The sequence below is a fragment of the Etheostoma spectabile genome, chromosome 8, assembly GCF_008692095.1.
Source record: "Etheostoma spectabile isolate EspeVRDwgs_2016 chromosome 8, UIUC_Espe_1.0, whole genome shotgun sequence".
Taxonomy (NCBI): Eukaryota; Metazoa; Chordata; class Actinopteri; order Perciformes; family Percidae; genus Etheostoma; species Etheostoma spectabile.
In genome coordinates, this window is record NC_045740.1 from 12,135,667 (window position 1) to 12,163,465 (window position 27,799).

Genomic DNA, 27,799 nt, shown 5'->3' on the forward strand with positions numbered 1-27,799 from the left:
TTTGCAATAGCAGCCATGATCAGTCTGCCTCGCTGAAACCGTTGTGAGCTGGGATAATGAAGGCTTTATGGAGATTGTATGCACTGTCCATATCTGTAGGGGGCTATTTGTATATCTATATGTTGTTATGGGTATAACTAAATGCTTTGTGTATTGGCTGTGAAAACAAATATTCCTCTGAGACAATAAATCTAAATCTCATTTTGTGAAATCAAACCTCATCTGTGCACTTCTCTTTCTGATCTGATTAAATGATTAAATTAATGCTCATTTCTTTAAATTTCTTATGCTGCACTGTAACTTTTATTCTTGTGTTTTATGTGTCCTAATGTTTCTATTTTGTTTTTAACTGTCTATTCATGTGTCTTATTGATTTTTAATGCTTATGACTTTTAACTGTTTGTACTTGTGTTTTATCTGTTTTAATGATTTTGTGTAAAGCACTTTGAATTGCCCTGTTGCTGAAATGTGCTATACAAATAAAGCTGCCTTGCCTTGATCTCTGAGCTTTTCTGGACCAGTAAATGTAAGAGTGCTTTCTGACCATTACTTTTCTTTTCTGGCCTAGAATTTTGATTCTGTTCAGCAGCCAAAAGTCAAAGCTCAGATTTTAGAGGTTTTAACAGCACATAAAGTGATCCCTTAGACTTTTATTTTGATTTGTCCTTATAGCTGAATTACCCCACAACAGTGCTTTTTGTTTTTAGGGATTACTTATTTGGCATTTAGAGTACATTAGAGAAGCAGACAGGAAATTAAGAGACAGAGAGCGTGAAGGGCATGACATTAAACAAAGGTCTCTGGATTCAAAGCAGGGTTGTCACCTGGATGCCCCAACTGGATGATCGCTTTTGTAAAAAATAAAACAAACTACAACTACTGGGGGTAAGCCTGAATCGTAGGAAAACACGTAAAATATTTTGTTTTGAAAATCTTCGACAAAATAAAGAAAATAATGCCCATAATTTATAGCACTAAACACACAAAAGCAATGGTGTTATCTTTAAACAAAAGACAAATGGTGCACACACTGTTTTTGGACTACTGCTATTTTTTTCTCATTTCATTTAGATTTGAGATTCTTTTTTAAGATTTTAAGTTTGTAATTAAACACTAAGTTAAAAGAATACAGCAGCTGATTGAGAATTTTTTTTGTGTTTATTATGTACACATAGAAAAACATAATGGTGAGAGAGTATCAACATAAATCAGAAACTTTACACTGTTTTGGTTTGGAACATCACCAAAAATGTCAAAAAACAAATTTGTTAAAGCTTTAGCCTGTTTCTTCCTGGCCATTCACAGCTCTAACATCTTTTCCAAATCAATCTGTTTCATTATTCGTAGATCTAACTTTAAACCTTTCACTCACATAGACTGCGTTTCTGTCCCTGTCCTGATCACTCGTTGTAGCGCGACAGTTTAAGTCGGGGGATGATGTTCATGGACTGCAGCTCCTGGAACAGCAACTTGCAAGCATACGGGATACGCAGGGAGGAAACGTGACAGGAAGACTTACAGTAGTGACACCTGGAAGATAGAAAGTGAGAATCAAACTGGAGACAAACCAGTGGAATGATGAATGGACTTCCATCAGATCTGGGGACTAGTACGGGTTAGACAGCAGGCAAAAATCACCCCATGTTTTGTAGAGTTTATGAATTCAGCTTGTAACCAATCCTGTGATCACATCAGACATCTGTGATATTTACAAACCAACATCACGACTGTTTCTTTACGCTGTTGTTAGTGCATCCCACCACAAAGGAGCTTTAAGGCACCTACTAAGAAGGTTAGCCTGTACATTGTTGTCCAGGAGAAACTGATCAGCAGATTGGCAGTTGACGACAGAAGTGTGCAACTTACCACCCAGAGTATCCCAACAGGCCACACTGCCCGCACACGTCCACCTCAAAGGCGTCACTGGAGATCATGAGGCGCTCCAGGAGCAACATGCTTGCTCCGTAGCCAATCAGACAGTCACGTTCCATCTCGCCCAGACGCAGACCTCCATCTCTGGAGCGACCCTCCGTAGGCTGTCTGATAGCAAGACAGAAGCATAATTTCATCATTATAGTAACAGAGATATTGGTATATGACAACACTGTTTTATTATTGTTATTTCTATTTATTTCATATTAGGACTTGTTATTACCTGGTGAGAACAGCTCTGGGTCCTCGGGCTCTCGCATGCATTTTGTCGAGCACCATATGCTTCAGTTTCTGATAATACACCGGTCCAAAGTAGATATAAGCCTCCAGAGGTTCCCTGAATAATATACATAGATATCAAGCTAATGCAACCATAAATATCTAGTCAAAACTACAATACAGAAAATCTTTGTTAGGATACAATTGATTAACATAAAAAACAGTCAAAGGTGGTCCAACAGTTTGAATCGTTCTGTGCTCTGCTAAGTTCTGATTGGAGTTTGTTATAACTTTTGCTTCTTATCTTTTAAAGACTTAAGGAGTCACCTATTAATACAGTTGTGTTATTGGCTTGTGGTGATGCAGGAAGGAGCAGGGGCTGCTTTAAAGGGGTAGTGTATAAGTTTTAAAGTGGGATTGTATGAGGTACAGTACACAGCGGTCAGCACACCCCCAGATGCAGAAGCAGACAGGAGTTACCGACATGGAAGGTTAGGAATGTACTGCTGTGGACGGGAAGTACAGTGATGACATTTGAAATAAAAACAAAACGAAACGAAGCAGAAGCTAAATGTATTTAAGCCACCTAACGAAAATCAGTATCAGTTTAAATGTATGCTTAATATTTAACATTTTCTCCGCTTTAACTTGCTGTCAAACAGCCATTTATGATGGGGAACTGACACCGTTGTATACATCGATATTCTCTTCAAAGCCACAGCAGTACACCGTTTAGCTTCCATGTCGGGACTCCTGCATGCTTCTCCAAACTGGGGCGTGGGGACTGCCATTTACTGTAGGTAATACACCAACTATGGATAAGTATCTCATACAACCCCACTTGAAAAGATCTGAACTATTCCTTTGAAAACACTTGATGCTGAAAACATTGTGAGGACAATGGTGCATTCAGGTGTCTTTGGGAAGCTCAGATACCCTACATTTGACAGTTGGCTGCCAAGATGCTACAATGCTGCTCATAAATTTATGAACCCATGATAAAGTTGACTAAAAAGAGAAATAAAAAAATCATGTTTTGGAAATTGATCTTAATGCCTTAATTCAAAAATAGGAAGAATCCAACCTTTAAGGAAACCAATTTTCTTTGTGAATGAATAATGTATCGTAAATAAATACATTTTCTCCCTTAAAATACGCAGACATAAGTAAACCCACCCCTACGTTAAATTCCCATAGAGGCAGGCAGATCCAGGATAATATGCATCCTGATAAAAGTTCCCTTGGCCTTTGGAATTAAAAAAGCCCCACATCATCACATACCTTTTACCATACCTAGAGATTGGCATGGGTTACTTTCCATAAGATAATTTCTCAATGCTAATCAAACCATCTATTAGGCTAACTGAAATAAAACCATGGTAGTTTATGAATAAAATAAAAATACATTTATAGCATAATCAAAAAAGGGTTGATCTTTAGCAGCAAACTCTTAAGGAATCCAATATCAGTTTCCTTAAAGACACCAACAAGGAAGAGTTATCAAAACATTGGTGTCATAACCATGAAACCATGACATCGCCCTGAGAAAGGAATCCGATATGTTTGTTATCATGATTTTTGATCACAGGCTAGTTTTAGGTCTTCACAAACTTGCTATAAAGAAAGAGCCATTACAAAACAGTAATGGGATGTATGTTTGAGTTTTGTTCAATGGGATAAAACATAAGCTGTTTATTACCCAGTGATTCCTGAGGTGACGTAGTCCTTGCCCTGGTAGTTGTATCCATAGCGAATGAGATCCTCACATACATCCTTCACCTTGCTGCCTCCGAAGGCCGTACCATAGTGAAACCGTCCGTCCAGAACTCCGGCCTTCCCAGCCAGCAGTTCAATCAACTTTCCCACCTGGCACAATCAGACACATTCTTAAAAGTCCTCAAATGTAACAATGTCTTTGTTCATAACATACATCTTCTGTGACTTACACTCTTTCCTGGTAACAAATGTTGATGTTTTGGGTGAGATTAGATTACACATGTACCCTTTGGGGTGGGACCAGCAGTCTAAGGATGACTGATTTCAACAATTCTACTGAGGTCGCACCCAGAGGACCCCTGACCCCCATCACATAAAAGGAAACACCTACTCTCATTTCACTCTCAGACCACAGAAACATCCTCCCGAGCCAAACATTTCTGAGTCTTTTCCATGACGACGACAGTGAGCAAACACACTGGCACTGACAACTTCAGCCGTAAAGATCATTCAAGTTTTTACAGTGTAAAGGACAAAAAGCAGGTAGAAACAGGGCCAAGTTTCACGTCATTCACATTCAGCACCATATTACGGTTTAGATGTACTGTGCATGTTTGATAAAACTTCAACACATTGCTACAAGCGGCAGCTTTGCTGGCAGCCGTCTCCACAGCAACAAATATCTGTTTGTGAACAGTAAGATTGCTGCTTAGCGGCATCAATGGACGTGTGCTCTGGAAGCCAATGATAACTCAAAGAGAAAAGCAGCAGGGATAATGAGGGTTTTGTCTCAAAAGAGTCGACACAAACTTCTGAATGAGTGACGGTCAACACAGAGATAGAGGTGATTCAGACTGAACTCACAAATACCACAAATAACTCTCTACAGGTTTTGGATTAGGTGTCAAATTACCAAATTTAAATTCAAAATAAAGGTTGATTTGACCTATCAGACAAATGTTGAGACAAAATATGAGAGCTGAAATGATTATTCAATCAACTAATTATTTAACAGAAAATTATAAGAAAACTATTGTGATTATTGATTAACCATTTGACTAAAACAGAAATGCAGAACACTGATTCCAGCAGCTGCAATCTGATAACTTGTTGCTTTTCTAAAACTGACATTTTACAGACCAAACGATTGATTGATTAGTCTAGAAAAAAGTCATCTGATTAACAAATAATGAAAATAATCATTAGTTGCAGCCCTAATTTCAATACGTCACCTTTGTTGCAATTGTTATTGGCATTTTACATTCTTTTCTGACATTTTATGGACAAAACAATCAAAATATAACAATTAGAGCAGGTAATTTGTAATAAAAACAATGTTTTTTGATTGAGTCCAACAAAATACAGTATGTTCTTCCACAGTTCGTACCGTCATTCTCGATGGATACCCGTGAGGGTTCATGATAATATCTGGACAAATGCCTGTGTCACAGAACGGCATGTCCTCCTGTGGAACGATGAGAGATCACACACAACACAACCACACAACACACACACACACACACACACACACACACACACACACACACACACACACACACACACACACACACACACACACCACACACACACAACACACACACACACGACACAGAGAGAGAGAAAAAGAAAAACATTGAAGTCAATGCACACATCTATACACACAGCTGCATGACTGTACTTTTACAGAAATTGCAGAGGAAGGACAACAACGGGGGATTTATCTTTTGTTGCAAGAATTTGTCCATTTAGTTGTGATTCAATCAACCAAAAATTAAACCAAATATTTAAGTATGTAATTAATTTTAGGTTATTTCTCAAGCAAAAGTAACCAAAAAGTCAAACCAGTTTTACCCACTAACCTAGACAACCTAACTTTGACCAAAGAAAGTGCAAACATCTAGTAAAACATTTTGTTGTGTGTAATGCTAAAGGGAGGTTTGGTGTGGTCCACTGGCAGAGCATGACATTTCCATACATATGTGGACAGACAGGGTCCTCTTTTGATTCACATGGTGTGGGGGACAAGCACCCTGGTAGCCAGGAGTTTAAGTGTGAGTGCAAATGTTTGCTGAGGGGCCGAAGCACTCTTCCCTAGCTAGGGTAAACATATTGTAGGCCCATTTGCGAATGAAAAAAGAGAAAGAAGAGAGAAATGAAGGAGGGCAGGAAGTGTAGGAAGGTGCTTAGCTTGACAGGGAGACCGGGATTACACATCCATGACTTTCAGTTTAACTCAGAGGAAGTGAAGGGGATCAACGGGAGAGGAGAAATTGAATCCGTGCACGTGGGAAAAATTCACTATTAGCCGACCAGTCAGGCACACAGCAGACTGTTGATGCCATGCAGGATGTAGTAACAGGATGTTGACTGGGGACAAGTACAGCGATTTACTGGAAAGTCATCCAAGAGCAGGAAGAAGGTGAAAAGAAAAGGCAAGTACGGCAGAGCCAGAAGAAAATGTAAAAGGGGAAAATAAAAAGAAAGAAAAGGCAGTACAAAAAGTTAGAATATCAGGGTAAAAGCAGGATAAAGGAGGAAAGAGAGGAGGAGGAAAGAAAGTGGAAAATGGAGGAAAAGGTGATTGGAAAGACCTCAGAGAGAGAGAGAGAGGAGGAGAGAGGAGAGAGAGAGAGAGAGAGAGAGAGAGAGAGAGAGAGAGAGAGAGAGAGAGAGAGACACTAGTTCCCATAGCAGACATCCTCTGTGTTGTTTGTTTTGTGTGAAAGTGAATGATAAAAGAGGCATGAAATCAGCAGAGAAAGGCAAGACAACAGCAAGGGTCCAGAGCCCTCCATCACAGCTCATACAGCCCCACGCTGGCGGCTCGCACAATGGGCCCCTACTACTGACAACCCCTCCACCTTCTCCCCCATCTCCACAGCTGTGTATGTGTGTGTGTGTAAATGATTAACTTATTCTGCTCTGCTGACCAGGACTTATGAGACTAGCCATGAGTAGCTGGGAGATCTATTGCTGCAGCTACTTCTCAAAAAAAATAATAAAAATGTAGGATACAGTTTGAAATATTTGTAAAACAATAAAATGTGGTAAATTGTACATACATAAACAACCCCACTGGGGTATAAACTTGGTTTAAAAAACATCTGTTGATTCTAAAGTAGCTGTGAACACCTTAACATGCCAGCAAAGAGCTCTGATTAAAAAGCCGTAAATCAGTAGCACATCTGGGGGTTTCCATCCAGATCACCAGCTAACCCCCTGGCGACCCTTCTCTCTTCGTCACTATCTGAGACAGAAGACATTGTCCCATCCAGAGCTGACCGCCCAGTGGCCACTGCGTTAATGAGGAGAGTAAATTATGCATGGCGCCAGTTAGCTTTTTGATTAAAACATCATACAAGCCCTCTATAGGGGAGGTGCCGCAAAACAATGGAGGTTGTAAACACTTTTTCTCCAGTAGCAGTAGAAAACTGCTGGGGTGTAATAAATTTGCATAGTCTGGCACAGGACAAAGAGCCAATTAATTGAAAAGAGCTCTTGAAAGATGAGAACAGGGGGGCAGTGACAGTGCAACAGCTACTGGGACTTGACTCAACAAATGTTCCAGCACAGAGACGACCAAAGTTTTTTCCCACTATCATTTACAATCTTTCATGACAGGCTCAAATTTGGGGTTCAAAGCGGTGAATATTAATGCAGTCCTCTTTTAGTTTGCACATTTAGGTTTGAGCTCAACATGCTGCTCTTTCAAAAAGAATATGGTGTGACAGTGATGAGGTTGACACCTTTCTGTCCGTGCCGACTGCTGAACTTGTCTCCGATCTCTGGTCTCCTGGTCTGCCTTAAGAGGATCTTGATGAGGAAAGCATCTTCAGCGTTGGATGAGATCATAACCTTCTCAATGTATGAGTCTGTTGAGCCCTTATAGCTGCAGAAAGAAAAATGTGATTTTATATATATATATATATATATATATATATATATTTTTTTTTTTTTTTACATACAGAAATTGAACAGGTAGGTCAAGAGCAAGGTGGGTGGGTGGGTGAGGTGTTGGCAGCTGCAGCGCACTCACCTGATGGGCACGTCTCTGTACTGGGGCTGGCCTGGCAGGGTACTGCCCTCCAGTGGTGTTTGGGTGACAGTCGGCATGGACTTGTTCACCAACACCTGCTTGTTCTCTACTTTCTCACCTGTACCACACACAAGATATATCGCACAGTTTACCAAAGTTTAAGGATGGCCTGCCCAGGCTTTTACATGCTCTTATTTGATTTAACTTTTACCCCACACTCCTTTTCAGAAGGAATTATTTTACTTTCTGAAACCAAAACAGTCACAGATAGTACAGTCTAAAATCTGTCAGTTCTGAATGACAAACAGAAAAGACAAGCACAGACTGACGGCCTCTCCCTTCACACAAACTCCATGTTTGTGAATTAGACTTATTACCAGCCATGACAGTGATGCAGGTATTGTTTTCAACCTGGAGACACATACTGTAGCAGAAACTACAACCGAGGCAGAGTGTTTTACCAGGTGTTTATATGTCTGCGGCCTGATTTTATCACTGTGATACTGTTGCAACCATGCAGGATGCAGTCACGGAACTTTACAGATGTGTAGGCGTGATCAAAATGGATGTTGTCAGAGCAAAAGTCTTGGGCCCCCAACTTCAGACCCCTGGCCCGACAACCGTGGAAGGTAGTCACAAAACCTTACAGGTTGAGATCAAAAGGAGGGCTGAGTTAGAAAATTGGTGTGGTCCGAGCAAGGGCGTAGGGAAGGGGCCCCCGCACATTACGTCACTGGCCCAATTATGTGTTGCGCCTGGTGTGATCCCATCACAAAAAGGTCTTTAGTTTATTTTCTTTAAAAAAAACACACACAGGCATGGGCAGCTATGATCGCATGCCTTCGGTTATCTCCCTATCTATTTTGCAAGGACACCACTGCATTTGTAACTAAGCACAGCCCAAGATTATTGTGATTGGTATAAAGAAATACAAGCAAGTCAGAGAATTTTTTTCACCTATCCCGAATGGTTAACTGGTGCAGCTAGACCATACCCGAGCACTGACATAGTGCTGTGGAGATAGGTCTGGCAATGCAAGACTACCTGTGCATTACCTGTAAATGCAATATTATAATTCTTAGTATGCACATGAAAACGTCCTTTATTTACTTTCAAACAAGTGAATGTAGGCAAGCACATTAAGTGTTCTAATTAATTCTCTGCACAATGACAGTGTCTTTCACTGGGTTGTGGTGTGTGTATGTAGACACAAACTCAAGCTGTGATAAAGAAAGCCGGATACTCTGCTAATGTTGTAAAGTCATTAATCAGTACTAGACTGAGATATGTTTAAGACCCCAACAAATGGAGACTAAAGGCTCCTTTCTTTACCGGTAAAACGGTGAACCTTTAATTGTGACCTATTCTGTTTATGCAGCCTTGCATAAAATCAACCAATAAAGTACTATAAATTTTTTTGTTTTTTTTTTAACTATAACGCTACATTAATCAACAATTAATTAGAAGATGTTATCATGGTTTCACTTCTTCATTTTTATAGTATTATTTTGGTTGAATTACCTGTAATGCAACAGTATGCTGTAAGACAGAACACTACAGTATGAGTGGAGCGCATTCAAACACTTGAAAAACTGAGTTCCACTGCTCACTGAGTTAAACATTAATAACCAGATAATGTCAGCAAAGTAACTTGACAATCTGTAAAAGAATGAACATTGAATCCAAATTATTAATGACACAGTTGGTCACATTTGTTGGAGCAGTAGTCTGGTAAAGAGCAGCAAGGTATGCTGGGACTGGTACTCACCGGGGGAGCAGATGCCATCAGCATCCAGGATGCTGTGCCTCCAGATGGGCTTTCGTGTGACAGCATCCAGCATGGGCCCCATTACCTTGTCAAAGGTCTGGTTGGTGTAACGCCGGAGCGTGCACTTGGCATTTTTATAGACAAGGCACCGGCCAAATCCTGGAAGGAAACATAGAGATTAGGATTTCTAAGTGGCAGCAACCTAAACAGGTTGTTAAGACGCAAACATGTTGTAATATAAGCCTTGAAGTAAAAGCCAATTAAAAATTTTGATAAAAATGCTAAAATCCTGTCAGACTGACAACACGCTTCCTGTCATTCTCAGACAAACAGCTCTCACCTCTGTCAAGCGAGGCTTTGTTGAGGATCAGAGCGTCCTCAATGTCGTAGCCACTGTAGCTCATCACGGCCACGGTGGCGTTCTGACCAGCGGGCAGCTTCTCAAAGTCAATCAGCTCGATGGTTTTGGTTTTGACCATGGGTTTCTGAGGGTATGCGAGCAAGTACATCAGAGTGTCGATACGGTTCCTCTGATTGTAGCCAATAGTACCTGAAGAAAAGAGACATGAGAGATGAATGCTTGCATAAATAATTTACTTCTGTAACTCACTCTTTAGTTTGGATGAACATAAGCATATTTCCAGGATAAAGCCTGCCATCCGGAGCGATGTAAGTCTTCATCGCTCACCTTCTGCTCTCTCAGTGTTGCTGTTCTCAAAATCCCTTTGAAAAGGGAAACAAAAACTAACTAGCAAGCCATATGCTAAAAATTGCAACTTTTGAAGGAAATTTGGATCGTGCAAAAAAGAAGGCCTGCTTGGTTCTTTCAGGAAATGATGGATGTACAAAGAATATGTTTACAGCATTTACTATCTAACTGAAAGATTTTGGGACAGATTGGTGGGATTGCTGTGGACGAAGTACATACGGTGATACATTGGTAAGAGCAAATTATGTTTAACCAAACCTTACTGCACAGCGCTGTGCAGATAGGCCTGGCAATGTGAGACTACGCACTCTCTTCTTAGTGTTTACTAAATGTGTTACATCCCTGTGTCCCAGTCTCAATGCACACAATGTTTATAAGTGTCTGTAAATCAATTATTAGCGGCTTATAGGTGTTTAATGCTCCTGTTGGGTGGGTTGGGGCTGGGTCTGGTTAGCACCATCTCAGAGCAGCGGATTGGAAGAACGGGGGTGAGTAATGGCATAAAGCCTGGTCTTCCTGGAAGCCTTGACATTTGTCAGATGCTATTACTTCACAATCAGGCTACAAGCACAGAGTCTCTGATAATAGGCCCGAGCCACACAGCCAGATTTGCACATGTATAGGACTGATCACACAAAACTGACAAGGCAGAGGATATTGGGCCAAATATAGTTCCAGTCAGTGTTTCTGTAATAATGGGGGGAGGGGAGGAAGGGACGGCTGGAGGTAAAGCTGTGGGGCGGGGGTGACCGTGGCTCTTACGAATGTTAGCAGGGCAGTTTGGGGAAGTTTTGGTTACCAAGGAAATGTGGGTGCGCACTCTGTGGTCTTTCGCAGCTGAGCACACTGACCCCCTGAGCACAGCCAGAGCAGACACAATGAATTGCTAATGACACTCTGGGTGACTGGCAGGGAAAGGGCCTCTGCACACACATAGCACAAAAGAGAACCTACGCAAGCGCCCCATGTTTGATGTCCACACACAGACACAAACACACAGAGCGACGCACGCACGCACACGCACACGCACACACACACACACACACACACACACACACACACACACACACACCACAGCAATACACAGACAGACAGACACAAAAACACTCAATCACACAAACAAATGTATTCTGACAAGAAGTAGAGCAAGACCAGAGTTTTGGGGAAGACAAACCAGCAGGCTGCTTGTATCTATAGTGTTTGTTATTCTAATGTCTTTTTGTATGATTTTAAACTTGTGCAAATAAAACTCTAAACCAGCAGATTTAAGAGGCTTAAGAATAGTCTTGATGTAAGATTAAATTACTTTCAGTATCTGTGTTTGTCTGTATGCATGCACAGAAGTAAACACTGCATCTGTGTGGAGGATGTTTGAGAAAGGATTTGAGATCTTTACAGTTTAATGACCTGCCTGCGGACTGAAGCTACCTGCTCTTCTTCTGCTGTGTCTTACCCATGGCCTGCTTGCCCATAGCACACTGGTATGTGTTTCTGGGTGACTGGTTGTGGTGGGGGTAAGGAATGAGGCCAGCGCACACCCCGAGCAGAGTGAAGGGCTCGATCTCCAAGTGTGTTGTGTCTCTATAGAAATAAAAAATAAATAAAAGAGGCAGTGAAACAAGCATGTTGAATGTTTTCTATTTTCTAAGTGTGTCAGGTGAGTCATGTGCCACTCACTTGCTAATCATGTGTTCATAAAGAGCGATGTGACAGTCATTCTCTTCATTGACATCCAGGTACTCCACCAGGCCCTCGTGCAGAAAGTCTTCAAAAGTTCTAGGTCAAGAAAAGTGTTTAAGTTATTTAAAAAAACAAAAAACATTTGTTTCTTTCATAATTATCTGCAAACAAATATGCTCTTAAAAACTTCTCTGGACTCCCGGGCCTCACCTGTAGCCCTGTGACAGATCTTCCATGTGTTTGTTTTTCACCATGGGCTGTCCCCTCTTAACTATGATGTACGGCCTGAAGGAGAACAACACAGACCAAAGCAGAACACCATCAAACTACTAATGAGAGAATTTTTACATAGTCTTTGTAATAAAGCAATTAAGACTATAACAGCAATTAACTCAAATTTCCAGTGTTAGAAAATTTGAATAACGTGTCATACAAAGAACTAGCTGTACTACAGTGTTGTACGATTTTTCTTTACAAAGGGTGGGCTATAGCTTTTAATTGTCATGCTTTTTGTATGTCTTGTATTTAAGTCCAGGTTTAAACTACTCCACCTGCAGAGCCGTCCTCCATCAGAAGAGATGTAGACGCAGCGGTCGGTCAAGTTGGTGGAGATGGACACAAACTCATTGATGAAACCTGCCCTGCGCATCAGTCTGAAGGTGCTGACCAGTTTGGGATGATCTCGAATCACACCGAGAATGTTACCTGTTGACATGCACATATACATATTTACATAACCACAGAAACACTCAAGTGCTGTCACCCACTATCACCTCTCAGAGTACACACTGGCATCAGTCTCGGACATTAAGATATATTTTGTACTGCAACCTGGACGTGAGTAAGTCCTGTACCCAGGTAACAGTGTTTAAAATGATTCAGCTTTGATTAAAGGAACATTTTGGGAATTACATTTGTGTCCTTAACAGGAGTTGGGTGAGAAGACTGATGTGTTTAGCTGGGAAAACTCTTTGGCTCTGTAGTTAACAATGTCGTCACTAATTTCCATTAATTTGTGTCTGCAGCCAGTAGTCTTTGAGAGTAAACAAACTGATGCCAACTTCTTTGTTTAATAATTGTCAGATGTTCTCAGTTTGTGTCTAAAGTAAGGTTGCAACTAATGATTTTTTTATGTAAATTATTAATTTGTCCATTATTTTCTCAATTAATCATTTTGTCTGTAAACTATCAGAATTTCCCAGCAGTGTGATGTATTCAAATGACCTGTTTTGTCTGACCAAAGTCTGAAATGCAAAGATATTGTGTTTGCCATTATTTAAGAAAAAGAAAAGCAGCAAATTATGACATTTAAGAGGCTGGAAGATAGTGCTGGGCAACCTGACGAAAAACTTGTATTTTTTATACTTATTATACTGTACATCGGACATGTACAAACATGCACGTTTGGCAGTATCATTTTGTAAATGTGTACGGCTAATAATGTACATTTACAAAATGATACTGCCGAAAGAAATTGTCAGAAATTGTTTTTTTGTGCCATGGTGTATTGCCTTGGCAAAAAAAGATAGTTAGGGATTATTATTTAATGTGTTAACTGTGAGTAAATACAGAACGCAGTTAACAGGGGTCCCCTCTCAATACACTTACAGCTCGCCCTGACCATACGGCTCTGCGCAGGGAACAATATCAGTGCCGTTCAGAACTACTGGAACATGGAAATGTTTGGCATATTTTCTTGAAAAAGAACTCAAATGATTGCTGATCAACATTGCAATTACTGTCAATTGACCAACTGAGTAATTGTTTCAGCACTTCCATAATGAGTATAAAACTTGCTGCAGATGATTAAAGATAAGATGGGAGTAATAAACATTGACTACATCATACATTTGGGTTAAATTCTGAGACAAAAACCTCACATCCACAAACTTTAAATGGAAATAAAAAGAGAAACAGCTTGCGTATACAGTAGTGTACTCTGAACCTCCATGACTGGTGAAAGCAGAGCTCAGGCTGCCTGCAGGGGTTGGTTCATATCACGTCTGACAGACAAATGACTGGAGAACAGAGGAGACACTGTGCTCTGCCTCTGTGTGAGGGCACATTTGCAGTGAACACACTCTGAAGGGCTTTGACACCTGCTGCTACCAACTAATTAAATGGTATGGCAGCTAATATAATTTGACAGTTATCAGTGGAGAGACAAACATATACAGTAATTAAGGGGCCAAGTTCTGACTGAAGAATAATACCCACTGCTGCCATGAAATTAATGACTTATCAGCCTCCCTGCAAAATACAAAATTGCTTTCTATAAACTAAACAGAATTTTCTCCCGTTCATAAGCAATGCATTCAAAACAGGGAGGATTAAACTTTCTTTTCAAGTGATCTAAAGCAACGGCATGCACTGCTAATTCTCTTTGTGTTTATTTATTTATAAGGCTGCAATGGTGCGGAGGGGTTTTACCATTGAGGAAGACGAGGAAGACGCTTGGGTATGAGAGCTCCTCTCCACACAGCAGGTTAACGTCTTCAACTCCCAGATTGAAGGCCAGTTTGATGATCGGACCGTCCTCCATGTCGGTGGTGATGTGGGTCATCAGAGCCAAGTTCTTCACCAGACCACAAGCCTACGAACCAAAATCACTAATATAAACCACGTACATATATTATATTGTGGTGTGCTGGGGGGGGCAGCATATCCAAGGAGGACACCTCCAGGCTGGATAAACTAATCAGCCGGGCCGGCTCTGTGGTCGGCATGAAGGTGGACTCACTGGTGACGGAGGCAGAGAGGAGGACACTGGACAAACTGCTGGACATTATTGACAATGCCAGCCACCCCTGCACACCGTCATCAGCACCCAGAGGAGCCTGTTCAGTGGAAGGTTGCTCATTCCCAAGAGTAGGACCAACAGACTCAAGGACTCCTTTTTCCCTCATGCCATCAGATTGTACAACTCAACACTTGGGGGGAGGAGGAAATAAGGCAGAGAAGACAATACACACACACCTGGATGTACACTGACACTTTTGACTGATAATTTATGGCTAATGTCCTTTTATAGACGAATGTTGATGATGTTGTTGTTGTTGTTGTTGTTCTTCTTCTTCTTCTTCTACTGTCTTCTATACTGTATTTCTTGCTAAAACAGATGCTGGAAATTTCAATTTTCTGACGGGAGTCATCCCAAAAGGATTAATGACTAAAGAGAAGTCTAAGTCCTTTTATATAGAAGGTATTTAAACCAAATAACGTTAAGCATGAAACAAGAATACTGCACTTCGGGCTTTTATGAAAACCACACAAAATCAATCTAAAACAATCTTTAATTGACATTCAATGACATTTGTTAACATGTGGCTAATTTCAGCTCTGTATGGGCCTACCTGTTAATAACGTCCTTCCCTGTTTCTCTTTTTAAAAGATAGCTTGTAGTCTTAAAGTATCACAGGAGTGAAAAACATATGAACACATAAAATCTTCTCAACCTTGAAGGTCCAATGGATTTTAATAAATGCTAATAAACTGAAATTTCAAAGCAGATATATAGCAGATATATTTGCTCTGCAAGCTCACACTCATATTCCTTCTTTCTGGATGTAGTCTACAACCAGGGTACTGACTAAGCAGTGCTTTATCTTTTACAAGAAAACTAATGTCATCTGAGGAATTTTTCACAAATTAAATATGGTGTTGACCGAAAAAGAAAATGTAATGCAACCTGTATGTTGCCAGCAGGTGGGTAAATTTAGCGAATACACAGGTGTGCTGCATGTGTACTCAAGAAATAACAAATAGCGTAATGAATAATGGAAGTCATCACTAGTTTCAGCCTTAATTGCTAAAATATGCTTGCACACTCACATTTTGAACAGCAATTATCATCACAACATACATATGACACTTGCAGAATTAAGAAATAATTTTGCACACACATGCTTGAGGGAATGGGGTTCTGCTCCATGCATACAGTACTTTTAACTCTGATTTCAGCATTTTTCAGATATTCAACATCAATAACTGTTTGCATACCCACAGAGGCGGTGTAAGTATAACAAGCAGAAACGGGTGTGGCTGCTGAAGATCACTCACCTCTCCCTCAGGGGTGTCAGACGGACACAGCATGCCCCACTGTGATGGCTGAAGGGAGCGCGGCCCGCTGACTTTCCTGGTCTTCTCAAACTGGGAGGAGATCCTGGTCATCATGCCAAGAGCCGAAATAAAGGAGAGACGAGACAGAACCTGGGTGACACCCTGACGATCCATCTTGAATCTCTTCAGAGACCAGTTGCCCTGTGAACAGAAAAGTTACTTTTCTTTATACCCCTCCTATTATTACAAAAAAGTTTTTATTAGTAAACTCAAGTAGAAAATTTATTTTTTGGGTTTTGTAAAAAAATATACCAATGAAACCCCTTCTTTTTTCCAAAAAAGCTTTACTTCGTAGAAGACCAGGGGACCCAGATATCATTTGAAAAAAAGGAGTCGGAATTCCAAAACACTGCCAAAAGCAGTGACAAGGACCTGTTTTTTGCTAAAAAGATATTTCAGGGGATTTGTTTGTTGGAATGGTTTTTTAAAACCAAGCCATTGGGGAGGGGGCCTTTTTCTATTTTTATTTTTAAAGTTATGGTCTGACGACAAACTCCCCGGGGATAGGCATTGCCTGCGTTGGTGATTGATCCTGGTGTGCTTACCAACAAATGACGTTTTGTTTGGGATATTGGTCAGGATTTTTTTTAGTTCAGTTAAAATTTTTAAAACAGTCTTCAAACAGCAGAGAAGGAGTAGAAAGGACAAAGGAAATCTCAGTAATACAAATTTTGACATTTAGTGGACTCTCGATCAACGGCACCCCACATTGTTCCGTTAATCAGCGTGGGTGTTACAGAGAATTTAAACCAGGTGTGCCGGCCCATGATAGCCGACCTGGCCCCCATCCAGGCCTGTCCCTCGCCGGCGCAGGGGGCCCACCTTTACAACCCCCCCCCCCCGGGGCTTTAGAAATATCAAAAAAAACGGCAGGTGTTAAAAATTAAAAGAAATAAGCTTCCTTGCGCGCCGGGCCCCAATAGTTGAATGTCAGGGAACCATAATTGGAGAGGAGGGTTTGCGGCTTTTGTTAGTGTGTAAGCCCCTATTAAAAGAGGGTTTGCGCCCCTTTTATCCCCGCCCTCACAGAGATTTTGGGGGGGGCGGGAAAAAATAAAGGCCTAAGACGAGTATTCTTTTCAGAGCGGCCCCTGCGGAGAGCTCAAGCTCCAGTAAAGGCAGCAATTCTTGCCCGGTGCTGAAAAATCCCAGCTTCACCCTTTGGTTTTTGGTGCCATGCTATTCTCTCCTGACAAAGCCAGGCTGAAATACAGGGGGAGGGGGTGAAAACAAAACAGGGAAAAAAAGTGACAAAAAATAATAGGGCTTATTAAAAAAAGGGAGGCGGAAAAAAGAGCGGGAGAGATCAGGGGGAGCAGCGCAGTTTCTTTCCATTGCTGTGATCTTTCACACAAAAGAAGCAAGCGCATTAGTTGTTTTTTCTAATTTTTTTTTTTTTATTAAAAACAAAGCGTTGTTTCGAGGGCCTTTTGGTAAAAAAAAGGTAGAAAAAAACCTTTTTTCGATAACACCCTTTAAAAAGGGGGCCTTTTTCAAAGAGAACGAACTTGGAAATTTTAAAATTCCTGTTGAAGTTGAAAAATTAAAAATAAAGGAATTAAGGGGGGGGAGAATTTTGTCGTAAGGAAATTAATAAGACTGATGTGAATGGGGATTAAATCTGGCATAATTCAAGCAGTAAATGAGACCACATGGTGCATAGAGGCTTACCTGTCCAGCCAACTCCAGACGTTTGTTGCCATAGTAATCTCTATCGTCCACCCTGTTGTCCCCCTGAGCTAGGATCACCCTACGAACCATCACAGCCAGGTAGATACACTTAGCCCGAAAGTTAAACTCTTTGACCTACAGAAAAAGCACAAAATGACTATACTTTATTGAATATACTGAGTACAATCCATGATTCTTTTTGGTTGGTTAACAAACCGGCACATGTGTGAGGATAAGAGATGCCAAAAGCTCTCTGGCCTCCTCCATCTTGGTCTTCTTGGGGCCTCCCCACATGCGCTGTCTTCGCACTTTATTCCCAAGGTACCTCAGAGCCTGAAACACAGAGCAGCAGATACAGCACAGGTCAAGGAGCAGGAGAGCTGAGTGTGTTTGAAAATGTATAGATATTAGAGCAGATGTGATACCTGATTTCAAATACATATGATACCAATAAACATTTTTGATTCCTTAGATTGAGGTATATAAAAAATAAAAAAAAATAAACGTGTTAACACACGGTTAACACACGTGCGTTCTGTCATTTGGGCCTTGGGCCGCTCAGTAGTTTGCGATATAATGAAGCAATAAAGCAGTGACGCAAGTATCGTAACTTAAGTAATTGACAGCCCTAGTTTTAAACAAAATATGCAACAAGTCGATGCATCTGTGTTGAACAAACAATTTTGCGTTGTAAAATATAATCTAAAATTAAATTAAGCTCAGGAAATATTGGCTCAAAGGAAGAAAAAAGTGAACATGATTTGATTTTGATGGAAACTTTCAGTAGATAGATAGTAGCAGACAGTAGACATATATAAAGAGAGAAAGGGGGAGGACATGCAACAAGGTTTTTAGTTTTTTTTATTTAGTGTTTGCAGCTAATGTTATTGTAAAATGATTAGCATCTGCGTAATTTTGAAAGAGCACATAAAAACACATGTATCAGGCTTGTGGGAGGTCAAGCGAAACAGAAACACACACACAACACACACACACACACACACACACACAAACACACACACACACACACACACACAACACACACACACACAAACACACCACACACACCACACACACACACACACACACACACACCTGACTCAGAGTTCCTCTGGAGCCCTATACTAACTATAGAAAAGGTCAAAGGTTAATGAGGCTGAAGACTTTTTGCAAGACCACCACTCTGCCCTTCACAATGCATTATATAAATATTATCATATATATATATATATATATATATATATATATATATATATATACCCTACTGTGTAATGTGTAGAAAACAAGTTATGTCCAATTCAGAGAAATTAAAAAAATATATAATTTGATGAAATCATGCATCATCATATCTGATTTCTAAGTATATATCAGTGGAAAAAAAGACATGACAGTCAAATTTGGTTTAGGCAGATTACTTATCATAATCTGATAACAATGTTTCTTAAGCCTTATCTGCCTTTAATTATATAGATTTAGGCCTCATTGTGCACAATACAATGACCAATGAATACCATGAAAAGACATCATGGAGGCTGGCAGACAGAGGAACATGAGAGGTGTGCAGACCGGTTGCTAGGAGGAAAATATGGCCTCATCAATGCATCAGTGGTTCCTCTAACAACATAATCTTTATGAAAAACAAATTGGCCGATTGCATTCATCTGTAGATGTCAAAGAAAACACGCAGGCCTCCTGAATAAACCACCCAAAGCATTACTTGAGTGGATGTAAGACAAAACCTTATTTATCTGATCCCAGAGTGACAAAGAAAATACCTTCTGTCCAAAGACAGGAGCTGCTTGTTCCTGTGTCTGAACAACAACTTCCTGCTCTTCAGACAGAGTCAATGGGCACATTAAGGCTGGCTGATAATTTCATATCATTGTGTATTGACTTTCAGGGGTGGTCAATTAATTGTTAAAATTCTATAAATTATTGATTCCAAAATATTTATTCTGAGCATGCAGTAACGTAAACATTGTCTGTAAGTTCCTATTGACCATACATATATTAAAGTGGTATCAATCTTCTCATCTGTATTTCTTTTTTGGTTAAAGAGAGATTCAAACAGACCTATATCAATGCAGAAGAGGCCAAGATATCCTGATGCTTAGTTCCTGCATGGGGCAAGTTAAAAAATTCTATTGCATCTATTAACGAGACCATCCCTGTCTAGTAAATGCCCACGCCCCTCAAACTCCACACACACATTTAGTGCCACAGATGGTCTGTTAAAAGTTCAAGTTTAGGCTGAGAAAACCTTGATAAAAAGCTTGCGCCTCATTTGTTTAATGGGATTTTTGAATGTATAGTGAACTGAATATTATTATTAGGGAAACCTTAAAGTTCTGTGTCTTGTTGCATAAATTACCTTAAGTTTCAGACTTAAGTTTGTCCCTTATGCAAAATATTTCCCGAAGTTTAGGGGTTAATTGAGGAGTTTTGCATAAAGCCTCATTGCTTCACTCTGAGGGAAATTGTTACTAAGGACCTTTTAACTAGTGATAGACCAACTTTATCGGCCAGCCGATATATTTTTAGATGTTGATGAAAGCCTTTTACCCTTGTACAGTTAACCATATGCAGTGCACCCATCCATATGATGCACATTGCACACATAAGTTGGGTGATATCAATGTAAGAGGATTGCAGAAGTGACACTGATCTGTTATTTGTGAAGATTTTTTAAAGAAATGGCAGAGCAGATTCCAAAAACAAATCCATTGTGGCAGGGTTTACATTTTTATGATGTAAATTGAGGAATCAAAATCAGTATCGGCCCAAGAAAATCGGCTTGAAAATCTGTTAAAGCTGCTGAAGAAAAGAAAAAAAAAATGGTATTGGCACTAAAAAAATCTATATCAATCAATCTCTACTTTTAACATTGCATATGGGAATACATAAGTAGCTAACGGAAACATTTAGAGATCAAAGGGTTTTCCCTTACAACATCCTTAGGAAATGGGGATTTAACTCATGTTTTCTAAGGCCTCCATAGATGAAAATGTACGGGAAACCTTAGCCTGAGTGGTTTTATTCCAGAAGGGTACCTGTTCTACTCACTGAGTTTATTTTTTTAATCATGCACTTTTCATTTTTCTTCTTGTTTTCTTGTCAGTTTATTTTTGTCTACTACTCACAGAGTAGACTAGTAAGCCTCGGGAGGTGCTCAAATTCTCTTTTTATGTGGATTTACAAATATGGTGTAATATTGGTGTCGATGATATTTTTATTTCCTCCTGAGGATTATTATTTCTTTAAAAAGAAATAATAATAAAGAGACTAGCATGTGTAAAATCAGTATTACTATACTTTGTAATAATAATTTCAACCATAAGAATCCAGCTCTGGCACACATGGACACTGAGGTACCTGAGTCTGTGTGAAGATCTGGGCCTTCTGACATTCCTCCAGGCTCGGGGCGAAGCTGGCCATGACGTGCTCCTCTGTACCGATCATCTGCACTATCTCCTGGTCACTCTCTACACCCATACCCTACGTAAATGACCAGCAAAGAATGTGTGGTGTGAATAATTTTAATACATTTTAAATATTAAATGTATGTAACCAACTAATGACTTTATCAGTGAGGTGAAATGCACACACATTAGACATTCTGCAAATAGTAACTGGAGGCGTATGAGGAGAAGAAGTGTGCGTACAGGGAGGGAGAGGTAAACTGGGAGTCATAAGGTAGTCTGACATTTGCTTATGGAAATGTGAAGCTGTGGGAACTGATTTGTCTGTCCCACATTGGATCTGAGATTGTTTCTGCAGCAAAACACGGAGAGGGATGGGGAAGAAGTCACCCAGAATATACAAGCGCAAAGCAAATAGAGCAAGCTTGCAAACTGTGTCCTGTGGATTATGACTTCAGCTCCAAACACTCGACGCTCACAAGATGACATGTTTGGAGAGATTTGTCCTCAGAGGGAAAAGAAGTTAATGATGCCAGCTGGCTAACTGACATTTTCATTAAGAACAAAGGGCGACACATTAAAAAATGAATCTGGTGAAGAATTACCGCAATTACTGACTTCTAACTACACACTAACCTGCATCAAAACCTCTCACTACATACAAATGTATTATTTATGTTGTGTGAAATCCTCTATTAAATACAATTCAGGAGGTTGTAGGAAAAACAGAGTGAAAAATATGAAATTATCTAATTAGATAAAGTTACTTTGGAAACAGAAGATTTTGCTTCAGCCTCTGAGGCAACAACATCAGAGAAATAAATAACCTCATTTAAAATCATCTAGCTGTCTCCTAGCACCCCCTATTGGATTTCTTAGTATCCATTAGCTGAGTCGTTATAACCATCAACAACTCTTTTACCTTGAATATGATGGCAATTGGGGCATCCTCTGACAGCGTGTTGTGCTTTAGGTAGAATCTGCCTTGTTTGACAATCATATTAGTTCTGCTTTTCTTCTCATGAGTGGAGCTAGGATTAAAGACAAAAAACTAATCAGAGCAGATGAAGCAACAGAAGGTTTGACATAGTAAGTGAAAAGCTTTACATTGTTCCACTGTTCAACAGACACGGATGTAAACAATGCAGATTGCTAAAAATAAAACTGGCTTTGCAAATGTTTTCTGAGGAAGAAATACAATCAACAAATTTGTCAGACCTCAAATATAAACACTATGGGTTTTGGTGAGAAGCCCTAAATACGTACAGAAAACGCCACAAGGCATTTAAGTCGCTCCAGGGGCTTGTATCACGAAGCTGCTATGAAAGTTGCTCAGTTTTTTAATTTGCAAAAGATTACCCCAATCTTGAGCACTGCTTCCGCACTGTGTGGCCAATAGAGCAGACAGACTACAGAAAGTTGTAATTCTGTTTGGCCAGTATGTCAAATGGGTTTTAAAGCCCAGCACTTTTTCCTGGAACAGGGAGGATCACCATGGTGACCTACGCTGCATGGCTACAGGTTAACCTCAACCAATGACCAATCAGATCACTGAAGAAAGTTCCTTTCATTGAATCTGTCGGTGACTAAATGGTTAGTGGTTATGTTGTTACTGTACCTGGTAACCGAGGCTCCGACTGCTCCCTTCCTGTCCTGCTCCACAATGATTCGATTCTTGGACAGCTGCTCTTGGATCAGAATAACTTTTTCCTGACCTTTCACAATGAAATAACCCCCTGTGAAGAAATATAAGATACCAATCATGATTGATGTATTCTTTGTACATTTTGCAAACTGTTTCGCTTTTAATTATTTGTATTCCTTGTTTTGGACGGCAGATGCTAAATTAGCTTTATAGCTAACTCTGGCTCAACCAACTCTTGCATGGCCCTTGTTTAATAAACTAACAAAGTAAGTGAAATGAATTGATAGTAATTCAGTGTGCCGATGTGCTGCATAAGCAGCAATCGGCACAATGATTATTATTGCCCATACTTATTATTATTATTATTATTTCTTATTCTCCATCTTCCGCCAAATTTCGTCTCGCTACTAGTCCCAAAGCGTTGCCAACACGCGCAACACATTACACTGACATGTGGGTATTGATCGGGAATGGTGTGCTATGTAGTTTCAACCAGATTTGCCGCGTGGTTTTACCGAAATCGGCAAAAATACGGCCAAAATCTCTCATTGACTTGAATGGGAAATGTTCAGGAAATTGCTCAACATCGTTCAAAACTCCCCCTCTTTGGGACCGTGCTGCATCGCCATACTTTAACGTAGAAACATGATTAAAAGTTTAAACCGAAGACAAGACTTTGGTGTTTATTGGGCTGAATGGGCGTTCAGATATCAAGCACGGTTTCTCCCAAATCCTCGTTTACGTTTCGTCCCGTTTTCAGATCGTCTCAGATTTTCCAATGTGTGTGTATGTGGCGGAATGTTCAGAGCTAGAGTGGGGGACAGAGTGTGGGGCTGCGGTACGGATCTCTGGAAGTTTCTCAAACAAAATGCTCTCTCTCCTCCAATTTTTAGTCTCCAGACTTTATTATTGGTCAAAATGTAGAGAATCTTGTTCCGGTCGCAGACATGTAACTATGGAGTCTGTCGAACTTAAATTGTTGGCTGTGATCTACCAACTGCCGCGAGAAACCATGACAAAACCATGCACCCGGAGGAAAATTCAATGATTTATTTCCCCAAACAAATTGCTCTTTCTCCTCCAGTTTTAACTCTTTAGACATCCTTGTTGGTCAAAATGTAGGGAATCTTGTGCCGATCGCAAACATGTAACTATGGAGTCTATCGGACTAAAACTTTTCGCGCTAGGCTCACCAACTGCAGATATAGACATTGGAAAATAAATCTGGCTCCCTCTCTGACGAAATCACCATAGCAACAGGTTCTGATACTGAGAGGACAGAGGGAGGGGCTGCAGGACGATGCTCTGAAACAAACAAATGTCTCTCTCTCCTCCAGTTTTAACTCTTTAGACATCATAGTTGGTCAAAATGTAGGGAATCTTGTTCCGGTCGCAGTCATGTAACTATGGAGTCTATCAGACTTAAAGTTTTCACGCTAGGGAACCAACTGCCAATACAACACATTGAAAACGGCTCAGACACACACCCCTATCATGACCCTGTTTCCTGGCGGCCATGTTGACCAACTGACTCCTAACTGACGTTTCCATTGTGTGTGTGTGTGTGGATGGGCCCCAATAGCAGGCACACTGATAAAATTTCTGCGGAATTTTCTAGTTAGACTGTATTATTGCTCTCATTCAGTGTTATCCTTTATGCACCTGGATCCAGAGGACATTCATTGAGTTTAGAAACCTCCATGGGCGTCTTTCCAGTGAGAACACAGTTTGAGCTTCGCAGCATGATTGGCATCCTGAGAAAAGCAGAGTTGAATACATTAACAACAATATAAATAAGACTACTTTATATGTAATCAAATTCTAATGCATATGGATGCTTTGTTGCCATAATGGAAAAACCTATTAAAAAACAGTTTTACTTTCATCACCAAGGCTCTCTGAAAAAACTAAACAGGTAGTAGTTAAGATAAGTGAAAGTACAGCAGCATGTTCCCTGATCAAGACGTGAAATGGCTTTTAGCCTTGTAAAGTTTCAACTACGGAGGTCACCTGTGCAGGATGTGACACTGTGGGACACAAAGACAAACTCTGATACCTTCCGATGGGCAGTGCATTGCGGATGATTCTCTGACTGCCACGGGTGTACTCAATGTCCACTGTGATGGGAGCCGAGTATGTCATGTCTCTGAGACGACACTGTGGAAGAAGCACACAGGAACGATTGATTTCTTTTGAATGGTTGAATGCATACCAAATATCCCTATTAGGGCTAAAACTAATTAATTACTGAAATGAGTGATTTTTTTTTATTTGAAGCAATAAACTCATCCATGAAATGTCAAATTGCTAAACCTTTGCATTGTACTGTAAAACCACAAGAGAGATGTCGACACATTGCTTTTTTTTTTTGTCTGATCAACTGTCAAAAAACAAAATATTTAATTAATAATCATGTAAAAAATTCTCACATTAGAAAAGCTATAACCAGAAAGTATTAGGAATTTTTAATTCCTCATTTATGAAAATTATTGGCGATTAATTTTGTGTTAATTGACAAATTGTTGCTAGTAAAAAACAAAACAACTGTCTCTATTAAAAAACATGTTGAGCTACAGCTCCACAACATTTACTGCCAACAATGGTTCATAATGTTTTCTTTATTACGCAACAAACTGAGCTAACCTCATGAGGAGACACTGGTCTGGTTACGTTGAAGCTTTCTTCAACATCAGGCATGCCAACGTAAATATTGAGGTATCTGAAAAGATAACATAAAAGTATTTTCAAGTCAGAACAACATACAGAAGCTGCTTCATGTATGTCATTGGCCAACATACTGTACATGCAGCACACATCAGAGTTATTACTGTTGTTTAATGCCAATGATGAGGGTTCATGTGACATACTTGAGGTACCACATTGGATCAGCATCACTTGTGATCTTCTCGTTTGCTTTCATTATTTTCTTAATCTGGAAAAAAACAGACATATTTACATAAAGACGCAGCTTTAACAACTTTAACACACACTTTATGTTAGGAGCGTGATTTACCTCCACATTGATGAAATAGTTGAAGGAGTCAATGTGCTGCTTTACCAATCCTTTCACCTTGAAAACAAATTGAAAAATAGTCAAAATGACAGGGAAACTAAAGAATAAATTACAGTTTGTGATGTATGTAGTGCTGAAACAATAAGTTTCTCAGAAGAATTTTTGTGACCAGATAAAAAACAGGACATAAAAATGTTTTAATTGCAAATTATTACAACTCTTGGTCAATAGTATAACAGCATACATATGTCCAGACCCAACGTCAGTACTCACATGCTTGCACACCATTTACCTTAGTATCTATCCCTTTAATAGTTCCGGGGTGTATAAGGCTATTGTATGCAAGGTTACAAAACAATGAGCAGAATATAGAGCGATTTTTGTATTATCATGACGCCTTTAATTCACTAGATGAAAGTAGGTTTGGGCAAAAGTAGGGTTAATGCCGTCAAAACAATATAAGAATGTCATATCATGTATATTTGTTTATATTGTTTCTATCAGGATGTTGAAAAACCAACAGCACAACTGCGTAATGGCAATATTTACGTAATTTAGACGACGCTAGGTTCTGAGCCATGAATGTTAATTTAATTTAACACTAAAGTTCTTAATTAAATGAGAAGATACTCAGTACTTTCATTTGTCAAGTATTTTATTCCCATGTGATTATATAAAAATAGGCTTTAACATGTGGTTGTTCCATATAGACTACTTATTTATTAAATTACAAGAAAACATGCTATATTGTGATATATATTTATCAAGATATAAAATTACCTATATTGGGATATAAGATTTTAGCAACAACACCCGGCCCTAAATTAAAGAATAGATCTTTAATGTCATTGTTTCACAACAACCAGGCAGTATAAATCCTTACTATTAAATTACATGTATGGTGACAGAGTATATAGAATAGATGCAGGATGAAGTTCAGCAAAATGTTTGGGATACACAGCAGGTGGAACAATATATGTGTTCTGTTACCTTCAGGAAGGCTGGTAACAGTTTCCATTTTTCCTGGAAAAAAAGAAGGAAAAAACCCATCAGGTTTTATTGGACTCTGAAGCACTGAGAACAATAAACATGAACCACCTTTTCTTCTGCAACTGTAATTTAAGGCAATGAGTAGTCAAAACGTTTTCAAGCTGCAACCTAATAGTTCCCCCGACAAAATGTAAATAAATGTAACACTACACTGTGGCAGCGGCTGTAGTTTAGGTTCATATATAGCCCTCCACGATGAAACTAAAGCTGTGTTATGTTTCTCTGTGCTGCTAGCCACCACGTTAGCTTCTCTGTGCTCGTGGTGTGAAACTTTCAGTTTTTATTTCCTCCAAACTCACCGCTACAGTGTTGACAGGAGCTGCCAGCTCCTGAGGAGTCATGTCACAAAACTCTCCTCCAAGTACCTCCATTGTTACTTCAAATGTTTAACAGTAAACACATACAACTCTGCTCATGCTGTCAGTGTTGACACACGGCGTCGGAAGTCGCTTTAACATGCTTTCCTCTCGTGTGTTGCACTGTAAAACGTCCGTGTGGACGGAACCAAAAGAACTGTTCCGTTTCTCGTAATTTTGTGGTGCTGGAGACATCATTGTGGTTGCATGTAGACATGTTTGTAAGTGCGATTATCTTGCGAGTGTATGTGAAGATCAATACGAAGTCATCGCACAAACAGATGTGCTACATAGGCTGGGGTAAGTCTTAGGTTACATTTACTGGGATTTTTAAGTACTGTTTTTTTCACCTGTGTATTGTAATTTTGTGTGAATGTATTCTTTTTATTCCTGAAAATGGCCAGAAAGGGCCAGTTCACTCAATTACAAAATACAAAAACATTGAAATTAAATTAAATAAAACAAG

The 27,799-nt window shown here is 39.8% G+C and overlaps 1 protein-coding gene across 1 annotated transcript; it reads right to left on the minus strand.

Annotated features, from left to right (window-relative positions):
* Positions 1–1,136: 1,136 nt before the first annotated feature.
* On the minus strand, positions 1,137–27,470 carry polr3b (polymerase (RNA) III (DNA directed) polypeptide B). The gene is given in 28 exon segments (XM_032523044.1): positions 1,137–1,530; positions 1,867–2,040; positions 2,156–2,269; positions 3,851–4,017; positions 5,255–5,360; positions 7,610–7,756; positions 7,904–8,021; positions 9,672–9,830; positions 10,012–10,221; positions 11,834–11,961; positions 12,058–12,156; positions 12,271–12,345; positions 12,612–12,765; positions 14,491–14,653; positions 16,120–16,320; positions 16,678–16,815; positions 17,851–17,985; positions 18,067–18,183; positions 21,223–21,345; positions 22,192–22,300; positions 22,888–23,005; positions 24,577–24,668; positions 24,971–25,071; positions 25,558–25,633; positions 25,782–25,846; positions 25,928–25,984; positions 26,918–26,950; positions 27,277–27,470. Coding segments are annotated over 28 exon segments (3,381 nt in total). The 5' UTR covers positions 27,349–27,470; the 3' UTR covers positions 1,137–1,400.
* Between the last annotated feature and the right edge of the window lie 329 nt (positions 27,471–27,799).